General features: G+C 40.4%; 1 protein-coding gene across 1 annotated transcript in view; it reads left to right on the top strand.

Moving 5' to 3' along the window:
* The window catches only part of EPHA4 (EPH receptor A4), a 109,864-nt gene that overhangs the window by 90,937 nt on the left and 3,519 nt on the right, over positions 1 to 15,408 (top strand). Inside the window, exons 12-17 of the mRNA XM_064457359.1 lie at positions 3,873 to 3,934; positions 4,472 to 4,681; positions 7,202 to 7,351; positions 9,763 to 9,956; positions 12,491 to 12,646; positions 12,934 to 13,829. Of these exons, the coding sequence (XP_064313429.1) occupies positions 3,873 to 3,934; positions 4,472 to 4,681; positions 7,202 to 7,351; positions 9,763 to 9,956; positions 12,491 to 12,646; positions 12,934 to 13,048 (887 nt within the window). The 3' untranslated portion in view covers positions 13,049 to 13,829. The remainder of the gene's footprint in view (positions 1 to 3,872; positions 3,935 to 4,471; positions 4,682 to 7,201; positions 7,352 to 9,762; positions 9,957 to 12,490; positions 12,647 to 12,933; positions 13,830 to 15,408) is intronic.

Raw genomic sequence — 15,408 nt, 5'->3', positions numbered from 1 at the left:
GGAGGAAATCAGTGCAGGAAAAGTCATTAATCTTGTTGTCAGCTATAAATGGGTTTATGGTTTCAACTGATACTCTATCTGTAGGCAGCTTGTATGAGATTTTGTAGGGGGAATTAATACTGCAGAGGTTGGCTTTTTTTTTTCCCTTCTTGCTATGCCAAGCAGGCATCTTTCACATCTTTGCTAGACTGAGCTGATTGTTATAGGATAGGCAAAAGCAGATGGTGAGCAAAGAATTTAAAATGGTTGGGGGAAAAATACCAAAACAAAACAGTCTCTCATATGTTTAAGGTACAAAGCACAGATGTAAGGAGCAAGCCCTTGAAATGAAGTAGGCTATTTTAGTGTGAAACTTGATTATTTGTTTTCTCTGATTTAGAGGTGTGATAATTTAACTCTGCAGAATTTACCTGGCCTATCTTTTTGCTTGTTTGGCTTGGCTTGGGTTTTTTTAAAGTCTGTTAGCGTTCACTGTGCCATGAACCCTGCCTTAGAAGGAGAATGACAGCGCTCGCTGCATGCTGTTTGTAGGCTAGAGCTGAAAATACAACCGTGAGACAGACACGCTTGGGTCTGACTTGGTAAGGTGCCACTGCGATGGTGTAGTTATTGTCCCTACTCCAACTGCCCTGGATAGCATGTTGGCAAAGCCTGGCACTGATCACTAATCCTAAAAGACCCTTTGGATGTAGGTGCTCCTGCTCAGGGTAGCAAAGAAAGCAGACAGTGATCTTGTGAGCTGCTGTTAAAGGGTGGAATTTATGAAGCTTACCTTCTACTGCTGATGGTGTACATGAACACGAATGCAGGGTATTCATAGTGTAAGGAATTAAAATTAGATATGGATGAAAAGTTAAAAAGTAAAATATTACTAGAAGAAAACAGTATCTCACATAGAGGGTTGCCAAAGCCATCAATACCACTGGAAGACCCTGCTCCTCTTGAATGTCAGTGGGAGCTGGATACTTACTCTACGTTTCTGGAAAACTTACCTGTACTTATTTGTGTTTCCCTCTCCTACTCTATCTTTCCTCATAGTTGTTGAAAATGACTCATACAGTGTGTCACTGTTTGCTTTTCAAGACAAATTCATCTAGGAAAAATAGAGGTTTGGACTAATTTTGACCATCGTTTACTGAGGGCCTCCCTCAAAACAGAAATTAAAATTAATACTCGGTTTAAATTTTGCAGGTCTGATTCTCTCTTTCTCTCTTTGTTTTTTGTAACAAATCCTGGTGGGGGGGAGGAGTTTTGGTCAGGCCACAGTGTTTGCTACAGACAGTGATTTTTGTAGCACCTCTGTAAAAGAAAGGCAAGAGGGGAATCTTTGTCTTGAAATCCCACTGAGGCTTGGAAACCCCTGAGCTATTACAGCTCTAGCAGTTACAAATGACTGTATGCATTTGCATAATGCAGTTGTCACTGAATTAAAATTATTTGAAATTTTCACTGAGGGGGTGGTAGCCTGACCTGAGAACATTTTATTGCCTGACTTGCAGTAAGCAACGCTTCCACATCAAGCCAACTTGGTTACCTCAGAGCTGGTGTGTTTGGTAAACAGGGCTACTTAAGAAGACATTTATCTCAATTTTTCCATAGGTTTTCTGAATGGTGTGATAAATTAATGCATTTAATAAACTGAAAATTAAAATGTAAGATAAATAGTGGTGTAGATGGGGGTTGAGAAAGGCAGCAAAAAACCATGAATACATTATTGGCTGCTAGTCAAGTACTTTAATAATTGACTTACTGATGGTAACTTCTCTCTCTATCCCCCTCCCCTGTTAAAGTAGTGCCTGAGTAATGAAATTACATGTTAATGCACTGAAAGAGTCTCCTTTTCTTCCTTTCAACGTTGACATAGTATCTTTTGATTGAGGAAGGTTAATTAAAACTCATTTAGCTGTATTTGTTCAGTGGAAGGGTTCCGGTCACAGTTGCAAAGGATAAATGAAACAGTGACATATGCAGATTTGGTTGGAGTTTTTTCTCTTTCTACCGAAGAATGCTTGCAAAAGTGAATTAGAGAGAGAATGATGTTTTATCACATCCCTTTCCTTAAGGGTGCAAGTACTCAGCCAAGGTCACTAAGCCCTTCATCCAGAGCGGTTTGCTTTATGCAGTACTGTCACTTCTCTGCTGTGTTCATGCAAATCAGAAAGGGTTCAGCTGCCAGACTGGCATTTCACAGGCATGCCTGTTTACATGGGACCAAAATAGTATGCGTTTTGATATCAGTTGGGAAGGGAAAGAGAAGCAGGAAGAGTTAAAGGCCTGCAAAGGATAGGTTGGGACTGAAAAAGTGAAGTCAGTAATGATGAGTGAAATAAGTGATGTATCACACATATATGTTGGCCTAAGAGAAATGATGTAAAATTTTCAGTACAGTCAGTCCTTATAGCATATTGTTTTCTAATCAAAAGAAAGGTTGCTTTAAAAACAGAAATCCCTGACAAATGAAGAGAAAAGCATCTTGGTGAAAACCACACTGAGGTAGAAATGATACGGGGAACTTTCAATGCTGCAACATTTTGTGGTAGGGTAATTTTCATAGCTGCTTGTTCTGGAGCAGATACTTGCTCGTAATGGCAGCAAGGAAAAGTTGAGTAGTTCTTATACCTCTGATGCCGAGACAGAATTGAGCCATCTACAGTCCAGGTGACATGCCCATTGAACCCTTCTTTCCCATAGTGTTCCCTTATTCAGAGCCACTCCAGGAAGTACAAAAGCAGAGTTTCTCTGGAACACTATCTTTTATTTAGGGGGACACTCAGTAGTTGCTGTAGCTAAAGCAAAACTGGGAGGAAGGGTTGCCATGCCAGCCTGGGTGCTCCCTTGACTTCAGGTAGGCTTAACAGTGCTCATCTGGGGACTGGGCTTTTGCCATTCGACCTTTGATAAGTCACTTCTCTACATCTCCCATTGCTCACTTTTAGACTGGAGATGGTATTGGACCCATTTCTGCAAATGTCTAGATGCTGAATAACTAGCATGATTTAACCCTGCAAAATAATTATTGTACATATATGTACCTAAATGTTTTCATTTTCAGTGTTGTATGACTTTTTTAAAGCTCTTAAAGACAACATCAAGCATTGTTTATGTATTTGCTGTTGTTTTAGGCAGGATAGTGCCTAGAAAGCATCCCCACATCACTAACATTACATTTCTATTCAGATTGCCCAGCTTGGCTGTCTGTATTACAGCATGGAAAGCTGAGCGCTGCTGAAGCACTATGCCCACACGTGACACAATTCGTTGAATCATTTATCCTGTGGCTGACTTCATGAGGCAAATGGTTTTGCCTCATTTATAAATAACGAGAGACACAGGATACAAATTTGGGACAGAGAAAGTTGAGAGGAACAGCTTGTGTTTTGCGCTCTTGAATCCAGTTGTCTTGGAATACCTTGTAGCTGCTGACAGCTTCTGACTCACCTAAAGCATTGATCTTTTGAAAGAGGCAGAGAGACAAAAACATTCACAAATTCTGTTTTGAAAGAGGAAGACTTTCTAGTTTGCAAGCCGTTTAATTACACTAAAGATTTTTGTCAAGTTTGAACAGACCTTTGTTTCTTAGCTCTCAATTATCAATTCATATATTCCTTAGAGAATGGGAGCCCCTTTAATTAAAGACCTTGTCAATGAGTCAACCAAAGGGTTAACCTAACAGATGTGGCCTTTTAAATGTTTCTGTCCTATAATATTTCTTCTCTTGCTCCCCACAGCTGAGGCATAAGCTTGGTGATTTTCAAATTAAATTAGATTGTGTAAGCCAGGTGTCTTGGCAGTAAAATCATGTGCAACCCATTTTTATCCCATTAACATTGGTGTTCATCAAGGAATTGTGTTTTTCTTTCTGCTAACTCTAGGTAAACCAGTAATGATCATAACTGAGTACATGGAGAATGGCTCCTTGGATGCCTTCCTCAGGGTAGGTGATTTCTTCATAGTAAAGTAAGGCAATTTTATACTGGGAAACATTTTCTGGTTTTCATTCTGGTTCTTTTTTGGAGAAAGATACTTAAAATTCAGCACTTTTAAAGAAATTATGTTTGTACTTGGGAAATAGTGTTTTCTGGTGTTGCTCCTATCAAAAACCAGAATAAATGTAAAGTGGAAGGATATAGAATAAATGTAATGTTTAAAGTAGCAGGGTCTTAAATAACCCATGTTTAATGGGAACAGTTCTGATTTCCTCCGTTTTTGAAAGCATCTCAATACTATAGAGTCATTAAAACCAGATTCATTGCAAACTGGATACTGCATCACTGGAAGCTGTGACAGAACCTCTGGGTTTGTACTTTACTGGTGAGTTATAGACACTAGTCAGGAGAGTGAGGAAATACCATTGCATTTTATTTGAGAGAAGATGGGAATCCAGAGATATGCTCTTTGCCAATTTCAGCAATGGCAGTAATGTAGCTTTTAGCTTAATGCTCTGTGATTTTCTTCCTTTCCCCATATGCAGAAGAATGATGGCAGATTTACCGTCATTCAGTTGGTGGGGATGCTGCGTGGCATTGGCTCAGGAATGAAGTATCTGTCTGACATGAGCTATGTGCATCGGGATTTAGCTGCTCGAAACATACTTGTCAACAGCAACTTGGTCTGCAAAGTGTCTGACTTCGGCATGTCCCGTGTCCTGGAAGACGACCCTGAAGCAGCTTATACCACACGGGTAAGGAGGGAAAGGAAATGTCCAGTGGGTTTTCTTGCCTACCTATTGGTTTTGTCTGACTGTGTCGGAGGTGACAGTGGTTTGTTTTAAAATAATCTCAGTCATAAGTGAAAACCTATATCACAACCTAAAGACAAACATTGGCCCAGACTCCATAGCTAGTAAAAATTGATGTAGTGTTATTGCTACATCAGTGCCTACATCAGTATTTCTTCTCTGAGGATGTGACCCATGTATTCCTCTGATTCCTTCAGTGTGCTGGAGTGCATGACAGGAATCTGATGCCAGAAATTGGAGCTTGGGCTTCTATTCCTTCTATCTACAGGCATGCGTAATTATTTGCAAGTGGCTACTCCCACTGAGGTTTGATTCAGCAAGTGTACATAAGCCACCAAAAAAAATTTAAAAATCCACTTTTGCCCATCACAGTCGTAGTCATCAATGCGACCTAAATAATTTGGACTGGGAAATCTGTGAGGCCTGCATTACCATTTTTTGTTTCTTTCCTATTTTGTCTATATTTCAGCATCCCACTGTTAACTAATTTTGGTAAAGTCATTTTAATGTGCTGCATGTGGAATAGTACTAATGCCAAGTACTTCTGGCCACAAAACAATATTCTGACCATTACCAGCCTTTATACCAATACCTCTGTAATTAACATGTATGCAAAAAAAAAAAAAAAGTCAGAGTTTATAAAGTCTCCTTTTTTAATTGCTTATTTTCTTCGTTTTTAAATATCTGCCATTCTCCATCTGTTCTCCCTAGTGCAGAGTTTGTCTGCAGCACTCAGATTTTGCAGTTTAATCCCAACGCTCATCCTTTAATGGATTCACAGTTCATTACAGGGAAGGATAGACTCATGTAGTATTAAATGCTGGCCAGCCTCGGTATTTCTCACTCATACGGGTGACAAGTGGAAGTAACAGAAGCAGAAGTCTGAAAAGCTGTGTTCAGGCAAATCAAAGTTCAGACAAACACACAAGGGCAAGACAGAAATGATTGAAAATCCTCCCTTTGAATTTAGTGAGTGGAGATATGGTATTATGTTTGCTCTCAAGAGTAAACTACATTTGCATTACGGTGCATTGTCTTCATTTAGTATCAGTAATGAAGGATCAGGAAAATTTGGATGAACTCCACTGTACTTGAGCAGCTAAATAGAAAGAGCTTATTGACAATTTTTAGAATGACAACCATGTATAAACCACTGTCCATGCATCTGTGTCTGAAAAGAGGAATCGAGCTTTTTCATAACCAGAGACGATGCAACAGAACACATTTTTTAAAGCATCCTTGTTTAAGAGAATGGTGCCTTCTGGTCCCTGTTAGTAGTATAACATCTTAAAGTGAAAACATCCTATAGCCACACAAGGCATATACTGCTACAGTCTGATTCACACAGGGCCTGATGCAAAGGCCAAAGAAGCCAGGAGAAGGACCCCTTTTGATTTCACTTGGCTTTGGAACAAGTCCATATTAAACACTTGAGAGAGATATTAGAACAATAAACCCTTGAGTATGCACACACTGCACTCTGTTATGGATAAAAACCACCTAGAAGATAGCTGAGAAAAAAAAATACCGAATAAACTTAATCAAAAAAGCATAAAAGCAAATGAAAAAACCCTAAAACCTTTGTTCAGCTTAAGTCATTCTCCAGATGGAACTGCAGGAAACCAAAAGCTCAATTAAAAACACCTTGCATATTAGCATAAACAAAAGGAGAAATCTCTGGCCTGGGATCACTCAGCTAAGGCAAAATCAGATAAGCAGGATGGAGTGAGTTCCTTTTAAAACAGTGCAGGACCTCAGGGCCGCAAATCTGATGGCCAAGTGTTTTTTTTTGTTTGTTTAAAAAGAAGTATTGTAACAAGAGGCAGCTCTCTCCCAACAGGTATCAAAAGCACCCGTGTACCGTGGTCTGGTGTTGAACTCCTCCCACAGGGACTGGGAGAGCCCAGAGGCTTGCTTGCCATCTCACGTCTCTGGTAGGAGTTGGGATATTGCCCATGGGAAACACCAGAGTATTCATAAATCTTCCCAGTTTATCCTCTCTTTATTTTACCTTTTTGAAAAGCAAAACGTTTATAATCCCATTTTTCTGAAACAGGCTAAACAGGTCAGGCAGGCAATCAAGGAAATAGTAATTAACAGCATGTACTTATTTGTTTTGTCAACTAAATCTCTAATACATACTTTGTAAAACGCCTGGCTTGTTCTCATGCTTCAGCATAGCCCTAAGCAGAGACCTCTTAGAGGGCCAATAAAAATACATTTAACAATTTACTGGTTTGCCTCTGTGTGACTGAAGCAAACAGATGGGCAGCATTGCCTCCTGGTTGGATCTGACAGTTTTATGGAAAAAAAAAGAGAAAGTGGATGTCTTTTTATGAAGAGTTCTGGAATTGCATACAGAAAACCATTTTGTATTTTTTAATGGCAGTGTAGAACAGTGTCAGCCATGCACATCACTGGGTTAGTGACTTGCTAGCATGTGGCTTCTTTTATTTGTGACAGGGTGGCAAGATCCCCATCAGGTGGACTGCACCAGAAGCAATTGCCTACCGTAAATTTACATCGGCTAGTGATGTGTGGAGCTATGGCATCGTCATGTGGGAAGTGATGTCCTACGGAGAAAGACCTTACTGGGATATGTCCAATCAAGATGTGAGTCTCCTTCTGAGCTTCCTCTTCCTTCTCTCTCCCTTTCCGCTCGCACTTTTATCTTTGTCCCTGTATGTCTGCTGATGTGTTTCTGTGTCAATTGCTGTATGGTTATAAGACATTTACTCCAGATTTTTAAAAGGGTATGATGGGTGGTAGACACCTGTTGTCTCAGGGAACCTCTCTGCAGCTAAGACTTCCTTGAATACTTCAATACCTGGTCTATGGTCAGGGAATAGGAGATTCTCAAATTGGGGTCTGTAACTAGTTCATGTATCTTTTTTCTCTTATTCTTTTTTTTTTTAATTTTAGGAAAAATATTATAAGCAATTACAGTAAGAAGGAAGAATGGAGGAAAGGAAAATGAATATATTTAAACTGTCAGATTGTAATATTGTCAAGAGAGGGAAGTTTTGAACATTAATATTCTCAATTCTATTGAAGGTCTTTAAGAAAAAACACTTGGATTTAATGGAGCTTCCTGTTAGTAGTTAATTCTTCAAACCCCAGTATGCTTATAATTCTTCCAGATGATTGCATTTCTTGTAGGATATCTAAACCAACACATATGAAATCCGGTTCTGATTATCAGTCAGGGCATCCTTGCAACAATTGCATAGCTGCCCCCTGAGGATATTAAAAAGCAGCTTTCCTAAATGACCATTCTTAAATTATGCATGTCCTGTTTAACTGTACCATCTGGACTACTTCAGTATATTCCAAGAGAGAGCATGCACAATGGCTGCTATTCCAGAAAAGTATTTAATAATAATGCTAATAAGAACTTTTGCTAATAGAATTTTTATTAAAGGAAAAAAAAATCACAGTGAAAATGAGGCATAGATTATCCATAATTCTTTTCCCAGGGGATTTACAAATGTATAGAGGAAGAAGAAAATGTTAATCTGAATATATGGTCATGGGAGTGGTTAAGTCATTTTACGAGTCATCTGCTTTCTTATGTAGAGCTGAACATTTTCAAAGAGTGTCTAGATGCGGATGGCATTTAATCTAAACAGGGGATATAATTTTAATTTCCTTCTGATGTGAAATGTCTCTTCTGGCACCCAATCTTGCTTTCCTTTGCTAACAGGAAGTCATCAAGACTTAGCAAGAAAATAAAACGCCAGATGTGTCTCAGTGATATCAGGCATGTCTACACAGCACGGTGGAGCTCAATGCAACAAATGCCATGCTAGCTTATTAGGCTGGTATACGCTGCTAATGCACGGTGCTAGAACATGTCAAAAAGAAGGCTTGAACAGGACAGTGAAAGCCAATATTACTGTCTTTGCATCCTCTTCTTAGTACATGGCATAGACATACCCTTTTTTTTCTCCTTAATGATGGTGAGAGCAGTGCTTTTCACAACAAAGCAGAAGTGGTTTTCAAATTATTCTCAGTGTCTGTTAAATCAAGAGAAATCAAAAGGATCTTCATACTTTCTGGAGTAGTGAGAGCCACGCTGTTTGTGGTCGCTGAATAGCTGCTAAGTGTGCAAGCATATCCCTCTCCCTGTCCCCCCAGTGGATTTTAGCCACTAATTGGATAAGACCAGAATGAGAGAATTTAGTGAAATTCAGTCCATGTGCACTCCTGGTGTTATGGTAAATCCTGCCAGAGAGTCATATTGATTAATTAAGATCCGAAGGCTTCTGGGTCATGTCCCTGTCATATCAGAATTGAGTCCTGGTCACGTCCTGTTCTGAGAGGGCTAAGAAGCCATCAGAGTACTGAGCTCTGGAGCCCTTTCTGGAGGTTTGAAAGGACTTCAGCTTCTGAGTTTTTCTGGTTTCTATTAAACATGAAATGTATACTTAAGCTGCTGTGTTGGACTTCTGTTACTTCCTTGATAAAGCTGCACAGAAGGATTCCATTGCTGCATTTCTTGGTTCAGAGCATAGAGTGGTGAGAGAACAAGGTCTCTACAAGGCTGGTGTTACTGATAGGGATGAGAGAGCCCAGGACAACAGAGAGGAGGGGATGATCTGCTGTACCCTAAAATAATGGGGAAAATTTTATTTTCAACATATCACACCCAAAACTGACAGATATTAAAGATCTGCTGTAGAGCTGTTGCTTCTCCAACCCCCTGTGCAACAAGCATAGTTGTTTAATTCTAACCTAGGCTATTTTGTCATCCCTGTATCCCATGTACTCTTTTGTGATACATTGCCCTGCTGTATCTGATGTCTGCTTTGGATGCTGTACCCTTTTAGTTTTGAATTGCTGAGGAGAAATGACAGTTTTGAGACCACCAACTGCCTAAGTCTGAGTGCAATTTTCCATGTTGTTTCACTTAATTGTGGATTTGTTTCCATACTTTGGATCGCCCTAGGATAAATGATACTCAGCTGGTAGATGTAAGTAGTGTCTGATGTTCTCTAATGTCTTCCTAATTGTGCCATTTATAGGTTATTAAAGCCATTGAAGAAGGGTATCGGCTGCCACCCCCGATGGACTGCCCCATTGCTCTCCATCAGCTGATGTTAGACTGCTGGCAGAAGGAACGCAGTGACAGGCCTAAATTTGGACAGATTGTCAACATGCTGGACAAACTCATCCGCAACCCCAACAGCCTGAAGAGGACAGGCAGCGAGAGCTCCAGGTCAGCTGTGCTTTTGTAATGGTGATGTACGAGGGAGCACAGTGGAGATGACGGGCAAAGCTGCAAGTCACCTAAACCTCTGCGCCTGGATTAAAGCATGCTCTGTAGCTTTGCAGAGCCAGACTGCACAGCAGACGTTGCACAGTGCAAGAGAGTAGAGGGGTCGTGTTGGCACACTGCTGAACCCCACTGGGCACCCCAGACTCTACTAGCTCTGTGAGAAGGAAAATCGAATGAGCAGAGCTGTTGCTGTATCGCACCAGTGCTGACCAGTTTTATAGAAGTCTTAAGCATGTCCTGAAAAATTTCTGATGCAGGCAAGGTCTTGGAAGACGATGTTTGCTCCATCTTTTCCCTCTCCCCCCCCGAGTGAAAGGGCTTGAACGGATAGCCTTAATGCAGTGTAACAAACAGGAGTGATGTGGTTTTCTGCAGGAAAAGTACATCATCAAGTTTTATAAACCCTAGATTTGTGTAGGATTTGCAAATGAGCGTTATGGCATTACAGCCAACACCTTGCAGGCATTGGGAAGGTGTGGATTAATTTTTATGTGAATTTGAATTTAATTTTGTGGAAAGCCAGTTTCATGTCTCCACCGATCCCGTATTACATTTGTGTTTTGTTTTGTTTGCTAAGCATGGTATACCTGGTACGTGCAAAAGAAGTGCAGTAGGAAGGAGACTCCTAGAGTTGTAGGATAAACCCAAAATATCTTTGTTGGGGCAGATCAGCAGTTTGTTTAAGCTGGTGAAACACTGCTGAAGTAATAGGAGCTTCACTAATTTACACCAGGTTTGTTCTATCTTTTTCAAATGTCTTTGCTTTGTAAGGTAAATTTGCTTACAGCAAAAAGCTGGAAAAAAGCTTAAAAGAAAAGAAACGGGAGGAAGATAAGGGAAAATATTTTCCAGTAGAAGGGAAGGTACAAAAATATCCACGGGCCAATACAAAATTAAATTTCTTGAATCAGTGAAGGAGTAACAGAGGTTCTGATTCAGTCTCCAACAGAACAACATCCTGGAAAAAGGTTTTTTTGTTTTTAAACTTGTAGGTCCCTTTGTGACTCTTGCTTACAGAAGAGGGATTATTAACTCTGTGAGGCCACTATCACCACGTATCTGCCAGATTGCCCTAACTGCATTGGTAGCCTGGCAAAAATGTATCCACCCTTGAGGCTTAAATAATTTCATGGTGAGGATCACAATATGATCTACTGTGATAATTTGATTTGAGAATCACAGTATCAACCCCTCCATTTTGCTTTCCATCCAATTTACATGTGGTCTTTGAAAATATATAGATTTTACAAAAGTTAATAGCCTATTCAAGGTCGTTTTGTGTGTGTGTGTATGTATGTGTGTGTATATATATAAAAACCAAAAGTTAATAGCCTATTCAAAGTCATTTCATATTCGTGGCTATTTATAGCTCTTTATATTTCTTCCCTTTGGAATATGAATTTCAAATACACGTATAACATTATTAATATATTATATGACTTTATACGTGAAGCATAATTATATATAATTAGGTTGCCATCATTGGTCTTCTGTTAGATAGTACAGTAAAAGAGTTGTACCAGGTATTACCAGCATGTGCTCAGTGCCTTAGGCGAGACCTATCTATGCTATTGCATACCTAATCTTTGATGATGTGCATTTTCAAATAAATTGCTAAACTATAACTGTTTTGGTTAGATAGATAGTAGTAATTTATAATGGTTTAAATGAAATTGTGATTTACGATATACATGAAATAATAAATGAGATATTAATAAGAGAAGCAAATTTTGTAAAAATAATTATTTGCAAATCGGTGCAAGGGAAAATGAGAAGCACATTCCACAGTGCAAACAAAGATCAAAGCGCTCATGATTCCTGCCACTCCTGGCACATGCGCTGGTCAGGAATGGACTGATTAAAGAGGGGATTAACTCCCTGCTGTCCTGAGTTTGATTGAATGCACTGAGCTTGCCTGCGAACCTGGCTAGAAGCAGGACTTAGCTGAACCCGCCCTGAATTTTGCCCTCCAAACCAGTCTGGCAGGTTGTGAGCTCCCAGTTCCTTTGTGCATACTTCAGTAGTGTTTCTATAGTTGCTGAGCTGAGGTCTGACATACGCAGGATTGGCAAGGTCTTGCGTTGCTGTGTGAGAGATACAGACCAGTAGGCTGAACTCCTTCCAGCACTGCCATCGTCTTTGTTTTTTGAAGTGAAAGCATTTTCTATGAACTTGGTTGCATCTGAGGTGGAAATTGTAAGCAGCATAGTGGTTCAAATTAGATCTGCAAGCAAAAATAGAAACCTAAGGTCAAATTCATTCTTAGCAGAAATTGGCCTATTACTTCGTATTTTGTTAAGTTTCTTGCATTGATCTGCGTTGCCATGCAGAGAGCCACCAGTTTCGCTGGGTGCAATGTCTTGCCCTTACTTTCCCTAATCATTGAGGATAATTGTTGCAGAGTCCAAACTTTGGTCTGTGATTCACGATCCAGCTGACACCATTTCTCTGTCCTTTCACTGTTTGGCATCCAGACCTAGCACAGCTCTGCTGGATCCCAGCTCCCCTGAGTTCTCAGCGGTGGTTTCTGTCGGTGACTGGCTCCAAGCCATTAAAATGGAGCGATACAAGGATAACTTCACAGCTGCTGGCTATACCACCCTAGAGGCTGTGGTGCATATGAACCAGGAGTAAGTACTCAGCGATATAACAAAAAAACTGGTAAATCTGGATTTAATCGGCCTCTTTTGCTTTGTGCTGCATATCATTACACTCATTAAATGAATGGAATGCCTTTCATTTGGATGGAGGATAACTTTAAAATGCCTCCACAATGCCTTCACTTATTTAATTAAACATTTCTGTACATCTGCCTTGCTTTTGCTGTGTTGCTTGCGGTTGACTCCTAATACTTTTCTCTGCACCAGCCTCTGATCCACGGTTCTCAGCTCCCCACTTCTTCTCTTGCTTTCCACAGTGACCTGGCAAGGATCGGGATCACTGCCATCACGCACCAGAACAAGATCTTGAGCAGTGTTCAAGCAATGCGCACCCAAATGCAACAGATGCACGGCAGGATGGTTCCCGTCTGAGCCAGTAGTGAATAAACTCAAAACTCTTGAAATTAGTTTACCTCATCCATGCACTTTAATTGAAGAACTGCACTTTTTTTACTTCGTCTCCTCGCCCGTCGAAATAAAGATCTACAGCATTGCTTGATGTACAGATTGTGGAAACCGAGCGTGTGTGTTGGGAGGGGGGGCCTCCAGAAATGACAAGCTGTCATTTTAAACCAGACCTGGAACAAATTGTTTCTTGGAACATACTTCTCTGTTGATCAACGATATGTAAAATACATGTATCTATATAAATATAAAGTCACATTCAAGTTTTGATGCTATGTTTGCTGCCAGATACTGTGCTTAAAAAAAAAACAAAAACAAAAACAAAATTACTTTCCTTCTCCCTGTGACCTGTAGGATTACAACCATAGTGTTTTATTTGTGGGTGAAACCGCCGTTGTGCATCTTTCACTGGAATGAAGAATCTGCCCTAGGATATTTTTTGCAGACTTGATGCATCACTAATACCTTGCAGAAACCTCGGTGAGAATATCATTTGGCCAATCAGTGCCTGTCAATTAGTGTTCTACCCATTCACGGGCTTGAGACATGAAATGACCCACCTTGTGGATTACTGGGCAAAATTGGACTTCTGGGGAGATTACTGGCTGTTGTTGTGCCATGCTGCATCCTACCACTTAAAGACATTTTGTGAACATCTTGCCAGCAGTCAGCTGTGACAATCGTGGCTGTGGAGCTTTCAGACGACTTTTATCTTTCAAGGAGTGATTTGCTTTGCAACACGGAGAAGGTCAGTGGAAGTACAGTGTCCAACATATTTATGGTGCTTTATTTCTTAAATTGTGCTAGGATTTCATCACTGTTTGGGGGGTGGGGGGGAGCACTGTAATATGTAATACTTAGGGTTTCCAACTGGTTTGTATGAACCCGTGCTGGTTTCCCAGACTAATTGCTTATTGTTTCCCATTCTTTGCTCTGTTTGATGACAATGAAAATTGCTGTGTTTCAAAACCTGGTCTTGCTCTCAAGCTGTTGTGTGTTAGGATGTGCAGACAAGGTGTAGGAGTGCATCTTGAGGCTCACTCAATTCAGTGCTAGAGCCTGACCCCAATGTGCACTGAGAGTAGTAGGGATACCGTTATTTTTTGGGTGGAAAAAGCCACACATATGGATTCCATAGAAAGTAAAAAATAACCTTGTAAAATACCGATACTCATAAATACACCAAGAAGAATCAAGGCCTTTTCCCACCCTCTCATTAACAACCAGTACAACCAATATTTGTGTTTTAGGAAGATCAGTCTCAGTTACTGTGTCAGTGGTTTTAAGGGATGGAGAGCAGAAGGAAACGGGACTGTGCACACAGCCTTCCTGGTTTTGCACAGCTTGGGTGTCAGGCGTGGTGACAGCTGTATGCTATGCAGCAGTGTTACACTTCAGACATGGTGATCCAGTCTCATCAGCTGTGGGAACCAAATTCGCTTTTGAAACCGGCCCCATAGGCTGGATTATCAAGGCAACTGTGGGTGTGAGTGCCAGGTGTAGGATGCGTGGCTGAGGTCTAAGTGCCTCTCTGCAAGCATGGCAAACAAGATGGAGCATGACCTACTTGAAAAGCTGCCCTCCAGCTCCTCTTAAGAAACAGAAGGGGAGTTGAGCGAATGAAAGCATCCCCCGGGTTACTTGGTGGAGGCGACTGCTATAGGGATGTGGTTGTCCTCATTAGGTCACATTGGATAAAGCTTTATCAGGTAAGGCTCTGAACACATTTAGGCTTGCATTTTACTTACATTAAAGCTTTTATTACTCTTTTTTTAACAAAGTGTATAAATCGAATTCCTTTTAAAGTCCTTCCAAGGACCAAAGTGATGAGATTACCTTAGAAAAGATACAGGATCAGGCCCACTTATATTGTGCTGGGTAGGAGGAGGATTTTCATGACACCGTCTAGAATAGACATAGAGTTTCAGCTGTGCCAGGCACAGTGTCAGAAAGGTGAGATTGATATTTTGATGATGCTAAAACTGGTTCTTCAGTCTATAATATTTTGATCCCACTCTGCACCTGACAGCAAATTCAGAAATTATTTAGTGGCTTTATATGTCAGAGTTTTTAATAATTGCAGTTATTCTAAATCCAGAACAGCTCACTCAGTTGGACAAGTCACACTTACTGTATTGTCACTCACGTCGCTTTTTGTCACTTTTAACAATAACTTGCTGATTTTAACCACTAACTCTCCCTCACCCCCAACTTTCTCAGAAAACAAGTTGTTCAGAATATGGGATCCTAAATTTTGATCCTGTCAAGTCATGACAGCTTAGTAAAAACTCTGCTGCAGTATTACTTATAAAAGCTTTTCAATTCAA

The sequence above is a fragment of the Phalacrocorax carbo genome, chromosome 7 (assembly GCF_963921805.1).
Source record: "Phalacrocorax carbo chromosome 7, bPhaCar2.1, whole genome shotgun sequence".
NCBI lineage: Eukaryota > Metazoa > Chordata > Aves > Suliformes > Phalacrocoracidae > Phalacrocorax > Phalacrocorax carbo.
The sequence above is the reverse complement of the archived record's forward strand: the minus strand, read 5'-3'. Positions and strand labels throughout refer to the sequence as shown.